General features: G+C 36.9%; 1 protein-coding gene and 1 pseudogene across 2 annotated transcripts in view; one reads left to right on the forward strand and one right to left on the reverse strand.

Moving 5' to 3' along the window:
• Window positions 1-15,249, forward strand: part of SLAIN1 (SLAIN motif family member 1) — a 52,702-nt gene that overhangs the window by 28,810 nt on the left and 8,643 nt on the right. The window contains exons 1-3 of one of the 2 annotated variants that reach the window (XM_025048199.1): window positions 7,363-7,488; window positions 8,571-8,720; window positions 10,824-11,165. In XM_025048199.1, the coding sequence (XP_024903967.1) occupies window positions 8,660-8,720; window positions 10,824-11,165 (403 nt within the window). In that variant the 5' untranslated portion in view covers window positions 7,363-7,488; window positions 8,571-8,659. Of the gene's footprint in view, window positions 1-7,362; window positions 7,489-8,570; window positions 8,721-10,823; window positions 11,166-15,249 lie in introns of those variants that run through there. The other variant, XM_015590910.2, reaches the window with a different exon arrangement.
• Window positions 2,623-2,740, reverse strand: LOC112481544 (annotated as a pseudogene).

The following is a 15,249-nucleotide window of genomic DNA, read 5'->3' on the forward strand; positions in this document are numbered from 1 at the left end:
ACTTCTCTGCAGTAATTCCCACTTTTAACTGTTTCTTCCATGTCAAAACTCTTCTTCTTCATCTTTGTTCTTTTTGGACTCCACTGATCCTTGAGCCTCCACAGTTCTCTCTGAATGACCTTTCTCCCTTTATCCTCTCTTAAATGTTCCTTACTTATGCCCCTTCTCTTTTCTTTCTTTATGTTCTCCTTGGGTGACTTCTTTGATGCCTGTAGCTTCATTTGTTGCTATGCACTGATCTCTTTCTCTTTGCCCTCTTCCCTGAACTCTAACTCTTTACTGGACACCAGCGGATAGGCATGTCCTATAATGATCTTACATTCATTTTTTTTCCATTTAAGCATGCTGATCTCATGTTCCTTGTCTTAATGGATGGCATTGGTGTTTTAGAAACCATGGTTTTAGCTTCGGCTTCCTTTTCTCCACGTCTTGTATTCATAGAGTCACTGGTTATCTCCACTTTAGCTCAGATGTGGCTTAACATGTTCTCACCAAATATTCTGCTAATACTTTATCCAATACCTTGTGATGTCTCACCAGCTCTACTGAGAAGCCTCCTAGTTAGTCTCCCAGTCATCAGCCTCTGCCCAGTTAGTCTGTAATCTACATGGCTGTTTATGTCTTCATAAAATACATACTTGGTCATGTCTCCTTCTCAAAGTTAAAGCACTAATTGAATATTAAAGCTTATATTATATACAACAGTGCAGAAATTGATCCTGCCAATCTCCAGCCCTAACCCTTCTTCTGTATACCTGATGCTTCAGTCCTAACTATATTTGCAATTTCCTGACTATGCACTGCTCTTTTCATACCTCCATAGCTTTATGTGTGTTATTTCTATCTAGAATGGCATTGAACCCTGTGAGATAGACTCCTCAGCCTTCAAGGGCCATGTTAAATGTCATGTCTTCTGGTGAAGTCTTTAGATTCCCTCAAAATGAGCCACGGTCTTCCCCTTGCTGAGTGTACTTCATGGTGCTTTCATTGCACTTACCATAACTCATCATGCTTATATCTTAACGTGGCTGTCTTCAGCTCTAGCTGGTCTTTAGAAATTGGAACAGGAAGGAGGGGAGAAGAGTAACCATATTTTACACATCTCTGTCTTCAGCATCTGGTACTTTATAGCCACCATGGTGGATGCCTACTCAAATGAATACAGAAATGATTTTTAAAAAGCAGGTGGGAGCATAGGGGCAGGCAGATTTCCCAGAATGACTGTAGAGCAAGGAAGTAACTATGTGCTGTGTGTATCTATGAAAGATATTTGGATAACTGCTGGAAACTGGTCTTTTTTAATTTTTTTTTTTTTGGTATCTGTTGGAAAATGTTAAATGAATGACCGCATGTGGTTTATAAATGTCGAGTGTCTGAATTCTGGAGCACTTCACTTTTTTTTTTTTTTTGCCTCGGGGTACACAGGGTTTTGCCTTTAAAGATTTAAGTGATAGTTGGACAGTTCCTCAATGCAGAACCTGGGATCGGGAACGATGGAGAATATGAATTTGGGAAGCTGAGAAGAGAGACGTGAGTAAGGTGATACAGAACTGCGACTTATTTAGAGAGTTCTATGAATTTTAGTAAAACAAATTTAAAATTTGCTCTTAATGAATTTTCATCAGACTTAAAATCTGAAGAAAGAAAACATTTATAGGGGTGCTTTAGACTGATTTCTTCTGCCACAATCAGTCCATCCATGTGGGGTGATGATCCTGGATCACCTGCTTTGCGTGAGAGACAGGATGTGACAGAGTGAGACATCGTCTCTGTAAGCTACAATTTTGCCTTATAGAGCCTTATTCTTAGAAAGGAGAAAAAGGATAGAAGTAGGGCTTGTTTTCTAAAATAACTTGCCCCTGTGTCTTAGTCTGTTCGGGCTGCTGTGATAAAATTCTACAGACTGGGTGGCTTATAACCAGCAGAAAGTCGTTGTGCACAGCTCTGGAGGCTGGACGTCTGAGATCAGGGTGCCGGCATGGCCTGGTGAGCGCCCCCTCCTGGGTTGCGGGCCTCTCGTAGTGTCCTCATATGATAGAAGGGGCGAGGGAGCCCTGGGGGCCTCTTGTCTAAGGGCACTAATCCCATTCGTGAGGGCTCTGCCCGCCTGACTTAAGCACCTCCTAAAGGCCCCACCTCCTAATACTGTCATCTTCGGACATTACCGTGTTAACATAAATTCAGAGGGGGAGGGGGACACAAAAATTCAGACCATAGCACCCTGATTAGAAATGTGGTTGCAATGTTAGAAGCTACTAGAAAGGGTCAGAGCACTGAAAGACCTCCTCAGCCAGCTCAAACCAACTCACATGCTACATACAGTACTGATGGTAAGGGTTATGGAAATTTCGCTGAACTCTCTCAGATGTTTTATGAATGGTTTCTTTGGTTGAAAGAAATGGTAGCATTTCAGAAATTTGAGGAAGCTTTGTTGCCTTCCCACATGGCTTACTGCCAACTAGTTTTCTTGGTACAGCCGCTCACTTTACCTGTGCAGCCCAGCATTGCAGGAACTAGCTCATCCTAGACAGTAACTCCTGTTTAACTGTTTTTGTTTTTTTTTTTTTTTAGGCAAGGCAACCTTTGCAAGGACTTTGTCAGCTTACAATCCTTTATTTTTAACGCCTACAGCACAGGTCTTCCTAGGTGGTCTCCCATCTAAGTACTCACCAGGCCCGACCCTGCTTAGCTTCCAAGATCAAATGGGATCGGGCTTGTTCAGGGTGGCATGGCCGTAGACTGTTTAACTATTCTTGATGTTACCGCAGTCACAAGGCCTGGCCGTTAGTAACACAGTCATTTAGCTGGAAACCAGAAGATGCGCACACAGAAGGGTCGGCAACTTGGACGTATTAACGAAGTGCTCCTACAGGTGCATTTCTTTCGTGAGCCTCTAGCTGGGATGAAATGTCTAGACTAACCTTTGTCCTCAAATGTATTATACTAAATTATAGTTGTAGTAAATTTAAGAAATTGGACAAAATCATTTAGATGTCAAGGTAAGAATGGTAGAACGATTTGAAATAAGGAAATATTGGTGAACTTATCAAGATTTTGACTACATTCGACATTTACTGATTGCATATTATGTGCCAGACATAGGTAGGTACTGAACTGGCTTTCTGTAGTGAAGAGAAAAGAGTGAAAACAGTTATTTCCAGAATATATTACAGTGTTGCTTTAGTTTTGAACTCTTAGTTTGATGCAGTACTGACCTTTTGAGGATTATCATTAAGATTTTCATTAGATAAGTTACTTTTTCCTTTTATGTGAATTATCATACTGCTTTCTTAAATTTGATTTTGATTATACGCAGGAACAAATTTAACAAAAATTTGGATATTTATTATATTTACTATAGGTAAAGATGATCAAGGCATGGTAGGAATGTCATTGTTTCTGGGAACCTTTTTGTGGCCAAAAGAGTAATTTTCAGTGTGGAGAATTAAATAAGTTTAGATTCTTCCTTAAACCTATCATGTCAACTTGTCTTAATTTTTCATTACTTGATATTATCACTGGAGCATTTATCAAATCCATTTGAGGAGTCATACTTTGCTTAACGATGTACAAAAATAATTATACAAATGTGTTGTTATTTTTTTTAATTTTTTTACTGTTTACAGCACCTGGTCTTCCTAGGTGGTCTCATGAATGTGTTATTTTTTAAGTCAAGAAACTTAGAAGATGTACAGAAAATAAATTAATAGACCTTTAGACATTCTCAAATTATTTTTGACAGAAAGATGAGGGGTCAGTTCACAAATTAGTAATTTATAACATTTATGTCAATAGAAAATGCTCATTAGACAAGGGAGACAAAGTAGAAAGTTTAACCAGTGCAAGTATATTCTTAACAAGGAAGTTTCAGGAGCACTAGAGGTGGGCATGGGACACACAATAGTGGATAAGGGTGCTAGTGATGACCGGCAGTACCTTTCAGGTCTTGTATTTGATGAAAAGCCACTGTAGCACTCCAATGGAACAAAGTAACACAGTTAAGATAATATGACTAACAGCTTTGGGAGTGATGTTCAGAACAGGCTTGCTGAGGATAATGCTGGTGGCTGGAAGTTCATTGAACAGATTGCAGTAATCTGATGAGAGGTGGCAAGTGTCTTGATTAAGAAAGATGCAGTGGGGAAAAAAAAAAAGCAATAGTATGTAAACCAGACTGCATTATATGATGTGAGCTATGTGAGCTATTTAATTTCTTCCCTGTATGCACATACATCACACTGGCATTTCTAAATCATATCTGAAGCTCAGGATGTTTTAATATTCAAGGTTTGTTAACATATTCAAAACTATTTAGTGGATATCTGACAGGAACAAAATTTTCTTCAGTCCATGCCTCCCTAGGTCAAGGATTTCTCATAGGAAATCAATTGACTTGTAGACTTAATGTGACTATAGGGGACTGGCTTATTTTGCCTTTTGTCTGAGCATTCATCATTTTAGACCACTGAGACAAGGACGTGGCAAATCTCGTAAACAACAGGTTGTCAGATAATGTAGTGGTTACACCGAAGTTTTAGAATGTGTAATGGCTTTGAGCTGTCAAGTTATGATTCAAGTGGGATTTCTGTAAATTTGCTTTAGTTTGTGCTTCTCTAGGTGCATGCTTATGATTAAGGGAAAATAATAAAAAGAAATAAAGATGTAGAAAATTAATAAAATAATTTTTAAAAGTTGCAGTAGCACTATAGAGAGCATGCAGAAAGCAGAGAGCATACAGGAGGCAGTTTAACTTAAGGCACTTGAGAAAGAAAACCTTTGCCAAGTGTGATAGGAAGTTTAATCAGTGTATCATGTTTAGGCCCAACTCTCTGCTATCCGAGGTGTTGAAATTAAATGAAGAAACATATAGTCCACGGCATCTCTGAGTTTGAGAAGCCCTTTCCTTAGAGCTAGAACTTTGGAGTACAGATATAGGAAAATGTACCTTGTTCAGAAGTTTATCACTCATTTTCTTCTGTAGTAAATTTGTCTTCTTTCTTAGGGTCATTTTGATCATCATTGAGCCTCAAATAATTTAACATCCTTATAGGAAAAGAACCCATTAAATTGATTGGAAAGCATAGAATTGCCCTATGAAAAGTTCTTGTTTGTTTTATTCGCTATAAAAATGCTTCCTGTTACAATTCGTCAGCTATGTAGTGGGGAATAGTAGGATGTGATTGGCTTCCGCTCCTTTTCTCTCTCCTTCTCCACCACAGCCTTGGGCACCGATGTAGCATAGTTGTTTTGTTAGCTTTGCCTCCACAATAATCCTCCTCCCTCTTCTTAAAAGCCTCCATGCCAAAGGACAATGTAGAGCATTCTTTCTTGCAATAGATGCTAATTGTGTGCTTAGTCGGGATCTTGCTGTCATAGCCACAATCACTGTGCCATTGTGCTGGGAGGCTGGGTCACAGCAGTCATTGTGCAGAGTGGTGAATGCTGTTTACTTGTGATGCGCTGCCGCCTGCATCTGTGGCTGAGAACACGCAGTCACTGTAATTTGCCTGGCGAATGATCAAACTGGTATAAAATAACATTGTCTGTTAAGCAAGTTAGCAATCACAAAGAACTATTGATCTTTTCTTTTTTTTTCAGTATAGAATTTTTCATGAGAAACTTTTGAGTAATAGATGTTGAAAATGTGAGAACAGCTCCCTAGTTTGTGTTGCGTTTTTCCCTTATTTGTCAGTGTGTTTTGGAATCAGGTGTACATATTAGGAGCTAGGAAGCTGGGAGTGCCAGCTCTGAAAGTCTCCGCTCTGGCTGCTTAACCACAGTTGCATTTCGGATATGTGGTGTGACTGCAGTCAGTTCGGAATGAGGCTTCATGGCAGTGCCCCCTTCATGAAACTTATGAAAATTCTGAAAGTGGAATCATTGTGTATGCTGATGTTTCCTTGTCTAGTTCTTTCACCTACATAAGGAAAAGATTTTTTTTTTTTTTTTATGTAGTTGTTGTAATGGGGTGGTACTTAAATCTCAAGAATTCTTGCTCAAGTTAAAGGAAATATTTTGCTCTTTTCAGTAACCCTGATTATACTTTACAAGGCTTTTAAAGGTCCCAATTTAGAGCTGATTATTTTCATGACTACCCACATCCATTGTTTTTCTCTACCCCACTGCCCATTTTTAAACATTTTTCATCTGTTTGCTCATTAGCATTGCTCATTAAGTGATTTGGGGAATGTTTCAAATCGGTCCTTTTTATATGTGTTTCTTCAAGTTTTATCAAATTTTCAGCAAATGTAAATGTATTTATTGCTTAAAGTGAAGTTTATCCTAATTTATATTTTTTATTTATTCCCTCTCATCCCGCATTAGTTATATATCTAAATGATTGCTTGTTTAGGAAAGTGAATTTTTACAAGCACAGTAATTTATATCCCTTGAAGGGAGGGTAAGCAATGTTTGGTGTGATGTACTCAAGTTTTTACAGTTTGGGGTCTTTTTCATGATTCCAAGAACTTAGAAAAAGCAAGGGGTTGGTAATTTTGGAGGAGAGAAATACATTAATTAGGCCAGGTAAGATAATGTAAGAATTAGATCATCTGACTATTGCAGGTAAAATTTTTTGGTTTCTTATTTTATAGTAGTAAAGTAATATGTATAATCCTGCCTTTAAATGTTACGTAAATATATGTTCAATATGGAAACTTTGGAAAATATATTTTATAAAGAGAAAAAAGTCCAACAGATCACCACTTAGTCTCTATGCCTGTCGTCAAAAATGCTGTCATTAAATTTTGGCATACATCCTTCCGTGATTTTGTATCATTTTTCCATAGATCTTGTTTTAGACTCAATGCAATAGTCACTTTAAGTTTCTTTCATAATTTAAGAGTAGGTTTCCATAAAAACTTTTGAACAACATTTTCTGATATTAAATGGGTTGAAAATTAATGTTAGGAAAAAATATAGGACTGTGTATAGATAATATTGAGAACATTTTCCACAATTTCTAAAGATTATAATTTTTTTACACTAGCTTTATATTATTACAAAATACTTAAGTCTTTGCACAGAAATAGAAAATGTAATGTAAAAATTCAAAACGAATTTTTATTGTTTTCAGGCATATTGGCTTTAATCAAGATGAGACTGATTTACTTTTTTTAATGGATGTGTAAATAGGACCCTAATTCACAAATAGCTCCTCTCCTTTTTTTTTGACACGTTTTCCCCTAGATAAGTGGAAGTCAGTTAAGATGTTCTTATGAAAAGTTGCTTTGTCTTTTCACTTTTTTTTTTAAACCTCTTCCCTTTCTCCCTCTGACAAATCAGCGTCTGCCTCTGTCACAGCTAACTGCTGCTGTTTGTTTTCTGCTTTTATGACAGCTAGCCGATGGCGGAGTCTCTTCTCTTCAAATGTCTCACTGGCTTTTCCTTATAGTCCTGTTGCAAGACTCAGCCCTTATAGCAATGGCATTAATACTCCCAGCTTCTCTAAAACCTCAAATAAAGCAATACTAACACCTGAAAGAACAGGTAATATTTCAACTCCTTGACTAGCCGCTTGCTTTGTCATTCAGTCACTAAACACAGCTTAAATATCCATCTGTCATTGAAAAACTTGAGGGTAATCTTATCATAATGGGGAGTTTGTGCTGCATACTTTCTTTGGGTACAAAAAAAAGTGAACATTGTTGTACTTTAATTAACCTGCTGCTTTCAGTTGTGTGTAGTACGTGGTCTTCCTTAGCAATAATTTATGCATATTGTTATGTTTCCAAATGCCTAACATGCTTTTAAAATTAAATGCCAAACACAATTCAAGTACTTTTTATTATGATTCATGAATATAAGCCTATTATATATCTTGTTCTTTTAAATTTTATTTTTCTGGTAGCTTTTTATGTTAGGGTTACATAGAAAAAATAGTCGTGGTAGATTTTTGAGTTGAAGGTCTCACCATTTCCTTATTTGTCTCAGCATCGGTGTAATTCCATTCCTACAGTTTTCTGCCTTCAGGTCCTTTCTTCCTTGGTTCTTATTTCAGGCCATTGATTTTTCACTTTCATGGGTTATTACAAGTCTCATGTGATATTCTGCTCTCAATTAGGAAGGTTTTGTATATGCTTTGGTGTGTGTATGTGTGCCTTTTATATGTGATATTCATATTTGTAGCACTATTTGTACCTGTTTAAAAAATGGACATTAAAATTCAATTTTAAAATATGTAATAATTACTACCAGAGATAGGCATATCTGATTATTAATCGAAAGTGAACATGTATTCTGCACAGTGCCTTTAGATGTATGCTTATGTAGTGAAATGCCAATTTTAACATTAATAATTTTTTCTTATTGTGAAAAAAGATCTGTTATCTTAACAGTTTTTTTAGTATATAGCACAGATTTTTTTTAATTGTGAAAACTGAATTTGAGAAAAAAGAAAATGGTATTGTATATATGAATTATGAACACGTGCAGATGTGTATTTCATGACAGTAGGACAAAAATTTGTGTCGTGAAAACTGGACAAAAATTGTCGATAACATGAATTATAAAGCATAAATAGATATTAGTTCTTTAGACCAAACAATAAATGTATTTCCTTTGTTTTTTAGGGTACACCTCGAGGGGCTCCCCTCTCAGCCCCCAGTCATCTATAGACAGTGAGCTGAGCACTTCAGAATTGGAGGATGATTCTATCTCCATGGGCTATAAGTTACAGGACCTCACAGATGTGCAGATCATGGCTCGTCTGCAAGAAGAAAGTATGTTCTTTTTACTGGAAAACTTTTTAAATTAGAAGCTTCTCCTTGAAATATGAGGGTGTGGAGAGTCGTCAGGTATTTCTTCTCAAGTGGTGGGCAGACGATTAGATTATTTCTCTCATACTGGCCTACCTCGCAGATGGAGCAGTTAAATGCTTCTCACACTGTCATGGGTGTCGGCAAGGTGTTTGGACTTACTCTGATCAAAACACATTGGTGTTAAGAAATTACTGGTATAGCCACTGTGGCAAACAGTTTGTCAGTGTCTTAACTAAACATGCCCTTTTCATAAAGTCCAGTAAGTTTCACTCTTGGGCATTTATCTCAATGCAATGGAAATTTATGTTTATATAAAACCTGTACATGAATGTTCACAGTAGCTTTATTTGTAACAGCCAGAAACTAGAATGAACTCAGATGTCCTTCAGTAGGAGAAACAGTGGTTCCTCCATATCATGGAGTACTACTTAGTGATAAAAAGGAACAAGCTGTGGATGAATGTGGCATCTTGGGTGATCTCCTGGGAATTATGCTGAGTTGAAAAAAGATGATCCCAAGAGATTCTACACTGTACAATTCCATTTATATAACATTTTGGAATGACAGAATTTTAGAGACGGAGGACGGTTTAGTAGTAGTGGCTACAGGTTAGGGATAGGGTGTGGGATCTCGGGAGGGAGGTGGATGGTGTTACAAAAGGGGAGCACAAAGGATTTCTGTGTTTTATTTTTGTAGGTTTTTGGAACTGTGCAGTATTTTGACACTGGTGGCAGATATTTGATCCTACAGGTGATAAACCTGTGTAAAACTTAATACTAACACATACACACATACATGAGTAAAACTGGGAAAATCCAAATAAAATGGGTTTGTATCATTGCCAGTGTCCTGGTCGTCATGTTATTCTATAATTTTGTAAAACGTATCCATTGGGGGAAACTGGGCATAGTGCGCAGAGGACCTTTCTGTATGGTTTCATACAACTGCATGTGAGTGTATAATTATCTTAATAAAATTCAATTAAAATGCATCGATATACTTCTCAAGGTAAATAATTATGGAAGACAAGGTTATTGGAAATGGGACAGTTTACCACTGGCTCTGCAATAAAGTTACAACAAATAACATGGGAGTGAACTACTTCAAGGATATTAATGGCATCAAAAGGCACAAGATGTAAATCACAGAACTGAACAGAGCTTGTTTTGGAGTTATCTTTTCAGGCCAACATAAGCTGAAACAGCCAAGTTTCATTTAAGCATAACAATTTCCTGCTTTCAGAATTAGTCAAGGCTACTATGAGAAACTTAATAATGCTTATACAGAACTTAGGATACATTTGGGGGGAAAGTGGTCATATTATGTCATTATTTAGTAACAGTAGACTAACAGTAACTCTTTCTAAATCTGTATGGCTAAAAGATCGGATGTCAGTTTTCAAAAGTTAAATAGTCAGGGATAGACTTTTAAAACTGTGGTATTAGTAGTGAGATGAATAACTAGAAACTTCCAATTTTACTGTTTTTGATGGTTGTCATTTAAGATGACCCAAAACTAGTGCAGCATTGAAATGTCAGTATGCTATGAAAAAGATAATATTAGGAACAAAAAGAACAAAAGAGAGGTGACCCCATTAGAAGATACTCACACCGCAGGCTTTGAGCTTTCCTTTGACTGAGAGTGGGGTGGGAGTCAGGAGGGGTTCCTGCTGGGGCAGAGATTGGATTATTTTAATTGTTTAGCTCATAGCAAACTTTTTATAATGATGATGAATAGTTTTTCCTAAGTAGCCTTTCTAAGTAACTCTCCAGAGTTCAGAAGGGATCATTTGGGAAAATTGACAGACATTGGTTGGTGGTGAACTGTAGCAGTACTATATTTAATCTTCACTGCAATTGGGGCAATCTTTTTGCAAAACAATAGTCTAATTTTAGACATCTACTTAGTAGATAAATGTATCTATTTTCTTGGGATTTAATAAACTAAGAACATAATGGGTCTCCATTTGAATCATTTGGCACAAATTTTTGTCTAATATTTAATAAATTGGAACTTTTCACTAGTTTGAAAAGTCTCATAATATGATTACGTGTTATTTTATAGGTCTCAGGCAAGATTATGCTTCCACTTCAGCATCTGTGTCAAGACATAGTTCCAGTGTGTCATTGAGTTCAGGAAAAAAGGGGACATGTAGTGATCAAGAATATGATCGATTCAGTCTGGAGGATGAGGAAGAATTTGATCATTTGCCACCACCTCAGCCTCGTCTTCCAAGATGCTCACCTTTCCAAAGAGGAATTCCCCATTCACAGACTTTCTCCAGCATTCGGGAGTGTAGGAGGAGCCCCAGTTCCCAGTATTTCCCTTCAAATAATTACCAGCAGCAACAGTATTATTCACCTCAAGCCCAGACTCCAGATCAGCAACCAAATAGGACCAGTGGAGGTAAGTTAGGATGCCCTTTTGGTATTTGATCTTTCATAGGTACTCAAGGTCATATGTGCTTTAAGGTCAGTGCAAATAATTGGTAAATGTTGCCCAGATTTATTAAGTACATCCTCAAGACCTTGTCAATTTGGTTTAAATTTAAATCTGTAAATGACCAACTTCTGATAATGTGACCTTGATTTATTGACGTATAGCTTTGAGAAAACCACTGTGAAGTAGCTGGCTCAGAATGTGTCATAAATGTGGAACACCTTTATGTTGTTCTGGTTTAGCCGTAGGATGGGCAGGGTTGTGAATTTGTAGTGGAGCTCCACGCAGCCCAGGGCACTTTGCTGCATCTTTCCGCATCTTTCTCCCAACCTTCCATCTTTTACTGCCTGTTCTTGGCACAGAATGATGGATGGACAGTGATGCCTGGAGAGGATGCTGCTTGTTACATCCAGGTTTAGGCGGATTTGGGATGTGTCTTTCCCTCTGATTCCCGATGTCTAGAATTAAGACCTGGGTAGCAGTAAGGCAATGGCGGCTGATATTTGGGGTGTTAATGGACGGTTTATCTGCCATAATGTCAACATGGGTTGGAATATGTGTTATTCTCTTTGTGTGTGTTTTTTTTTTCCTATCTTCGTCTTCATTATTTATCTTCCTTCTCCACTCCCAGGAGTTATACTCTTTGACTCCCAACAAACTATAGGGAAAAGTCATGTAATATTCTCAGCCCAGTATGTTTTTGTACTAATGATCAGTCACACACAAATCCGTGTAATGGAGAGAAACAAACCATATTTATGCAGGTATAGTGCCATTTCTCAGCTGGAGACAGAAGTGCTCAAGCAGGTTATTTTATAATATTGCAAAACCAAATTATATTTGTCATCATGTTACCATGTTTTTAGTTTTTACCTTTTCTTCCTCTGTACTTGTCTCATTCATGCTAATTGAGAGGTCATTTGAAAATTCTAAAAATTTTAGTCACAATTTCTCTTATCTTCAGAGTTCAAATTTAAAAGAAACTTTGGCAGCCAAAGAATGTCACAGTGACTAATTAAAGCTCATAATATCAGAAAGACATTGTATTCCCTGTGCTTAATGAAAGTCATAGCTTTATTTTACAGTTAAGGGAAAGGGCACGTAGACTTGTTTCTTAAGAGTTTTTTTGTCAAGTGTCTTAGAACATCGTATTCTAGTTGTCAGACAGATGCCAGGTCTGCACCTTGATTGGTATTGTCGACGGGATGATTGTCTTACCTTAGGAAAGTGGTTTTAACTTACATTAAGCACCATTATGAAAAGGGTTAGATTTCCCTGTACCTGGGAAAATGGAGAAGATCACAGCTTAGTGTCCAACTGTGGTGGTTTTATTGTTCCTAAAATGTCTGAGCTCCTACAAAGGAGGATGGAATACAATAGCAGTTTTCTGAATTAGACTTTGACAAATTAACCTAGTGGTTGAGAGAGCAGGCTCTGACATCCAGTAGACCCCGAGTTCTAGTCCTGTCCTACCCTCATACCTTTCACAGGTTTCTCGTGGCTCCAAGCATTGATTTTCTTGACTATAAATTGTGAACAAAATATTTTTCTTAGAAAACCTAGGCATAATTTTACATTATACCATCTGGTACATATTCTTCCAACTTAAGGGAAAAATGAGATGATGACCATGCCAGGAGTAAAAGTGCTGAAGAAAGTGAATAAATGTCTCTCTCCTCTGCCATCCCCTTAAAAAAAAAAAGCAAAAAACTTCTTAACAAGACTCAGATAACAGAGCCTTCAGTTGTTACCATGGAATGTTATTTGAACAAAATTATGAAATAAAAATGGTAACTTTGAAACTAATCTATCAAATATTTTTCTAAATTACTAAAATAATAGGAGGAAATAATTGTTAAATCATTGATGCATTTAAAAATAATTAAAAACAAACCAGAAATGCATTATTTATATTTATTGCCTCCATAGCTCCTATACTGTCTAGGTTCAGAAGAGATGGTTTTTAAAAGTTCTTGGGATTTCTAGGGGTCGTAGAATTAAAAGAATCATGTTTGGAGTAGTTTGCCAGATGACTAAATCTTGCAGGATTCTTTCTAACTAATTTTAGGGCGTGGCAGAAGTTATTGGTGGCATGCATCATCAGCGTCAGCCTGAGGACCCCTCAAACCCTGTCTAGACTGGAGGGCTGAATCTAACTGTTGTGGTGACCAGGGATCTCCTGATTCCCTCGGACTCTTTAGTCTTTGTTCCAGGGACTTCGATGCTGCTTTCATATGAGAAAACTCCTCGAAATCTTTCCTTGGGTGGTTCTTCCAGTTCCCTGCTGCATTCCAGTCCTTGAGCAAAAATTTCTGATTTCTTTGTGAAGATAGAAATAAAACATTATTTTTGATTCCTGGAATGTTTAAAGTAGGTTTGGCCATTGAAATATTCCAAATTGTTTGACAGGATAGGGTACCTCATTTCCAGATGGTCCCCGATACCTCCTGCAGACCGCAGCTTAGCTCCCAGAGAAGAGTTCTAAATATTTACACTTGCAAACCTTTATTTTTAAGAGCACATTGCAGATTTAAAGCTCTGTGAAACTCGATGCTTAAGTAGGAGTAATGATAGGTTTTTAAAGATGGATACATCTGGATTAACAGAGATTAGAGACGTAACAACCAAGTCTAATGTGTGCACCTTGACTGGAGTGTGATTTAGTGGTTTAGGGGGAAAATATGAAAGACATTCTTGAGATGTCTGGAAAATTTTGTGTATGGATTATTAAAAGCTGTTGTTAATTTACTTGCATATCAGGACAATATTGTGATTCTATAGTATTTTTTTATTCTTAGGAGATTCCTAAGATTTCAAAGTGTCCGAGTACCTTCAGGTTTTAAATTTAAAAGAAAAACAGGAATGATAGTGCCTAATTTATTAAAGCTCATAATATCAGGAAGACGGTGTATTCCCTGTGCTTAATGAAAGTCATAGCCTCATATTAAAGTTGAGGGAGATGGCATTTAGGGTTAAAGTGTCGAGGTCTGTGGCTTTTATGTCACTTAACAACAAACAAATGTACATATACATATGGAAATGAATATGGCAAAATGAAAACTAGTATACCTAGGTGGAATACACACAGATGTTTATGATACTACTTTACAGCACTTCTATATATATGAAAACTTTTGTAGTAAATGGGAAAATTTTAAGAATAAACTCAATTCATTTTCTAAATAACATAATTATTTTTCCTTGCCTCCCTGCTGCTTAAATAGATACAGTCTAAGTAATTTAGTCTTGTATTGATAGAGGCTCACTTTTTAATGCCAGTCATTGTGATATTCGAAGGATCCAGTTGTTGTTAAGAGTAGGCCTCACTCAAGGAACTAATAAGGAAAATAGTCAAGAAATCTAATAGTCACTGGCAGTATTTGAGCACATTGAGTAAGGAAATGTGTAGGTGGTCGATCCCTCAGCTAGGTGGAATACAGAAAACCTCTAAGGAGTGGTTAGTTGTGCTAATTCTTAAAGAATTAGTAAAAAATTAGATGGATATAATACTCTTTCTGGTCTTATATCTTAGTAGTCTTCACAATTTCTTAAACTTTCTCATGCTTATCATATAAGTATACTTACTATACTTGTTTAATTTTCTGTATTTTCCCTAGGCCACCCCAAGGAGGCTAAAGTTGCTGGACAGGGCACAGCAAGTGGGCGCAAGCAGAGTAGAATGAGCAGTATGTGAACAGGAAAAAAAAAGATGAGCTTAGTTTTGCCCTTGAGCACATTTTTGGATTGTTATTTACATATATCATTTGTTTTCTGATTTAGCTTGAAAGAAAATGACCATGAACGTGAGTGACCTGATTAGTGTTTTAGGGTATATTATTAATAAAGATAAAAATATCTAATAGAGTTAGGGGTATGTGAAAAATGTGCGATGTTACAATGTTTTGTGGTTCTCCAAAGTTCAATGCAATCTTTTCAAAATGTTATTCTTTAATATTAATTTCTCTAGTTTGGGAGAAACTAAACTAAATGTTAAATTTAGTTTTCTTCCTTAGGATCAGTAATGGAAACATAGATTGAGAAACACTGGTCA

Source organism: Pteropus alecto, unplaced genomic scaffold (genome assembly GCF_000325575.1).
Source record: "Pteropus alecto unplaced genomic scaffold, ASM32557v1 scaffold72, whole genome shotgun sequence".
Lineage (NCBI taxonomy): Eukaryota > Metazoa > Chordata > Mammalia > Chiroptera > Pteropodidae > Pteropus > Pteropus alecto.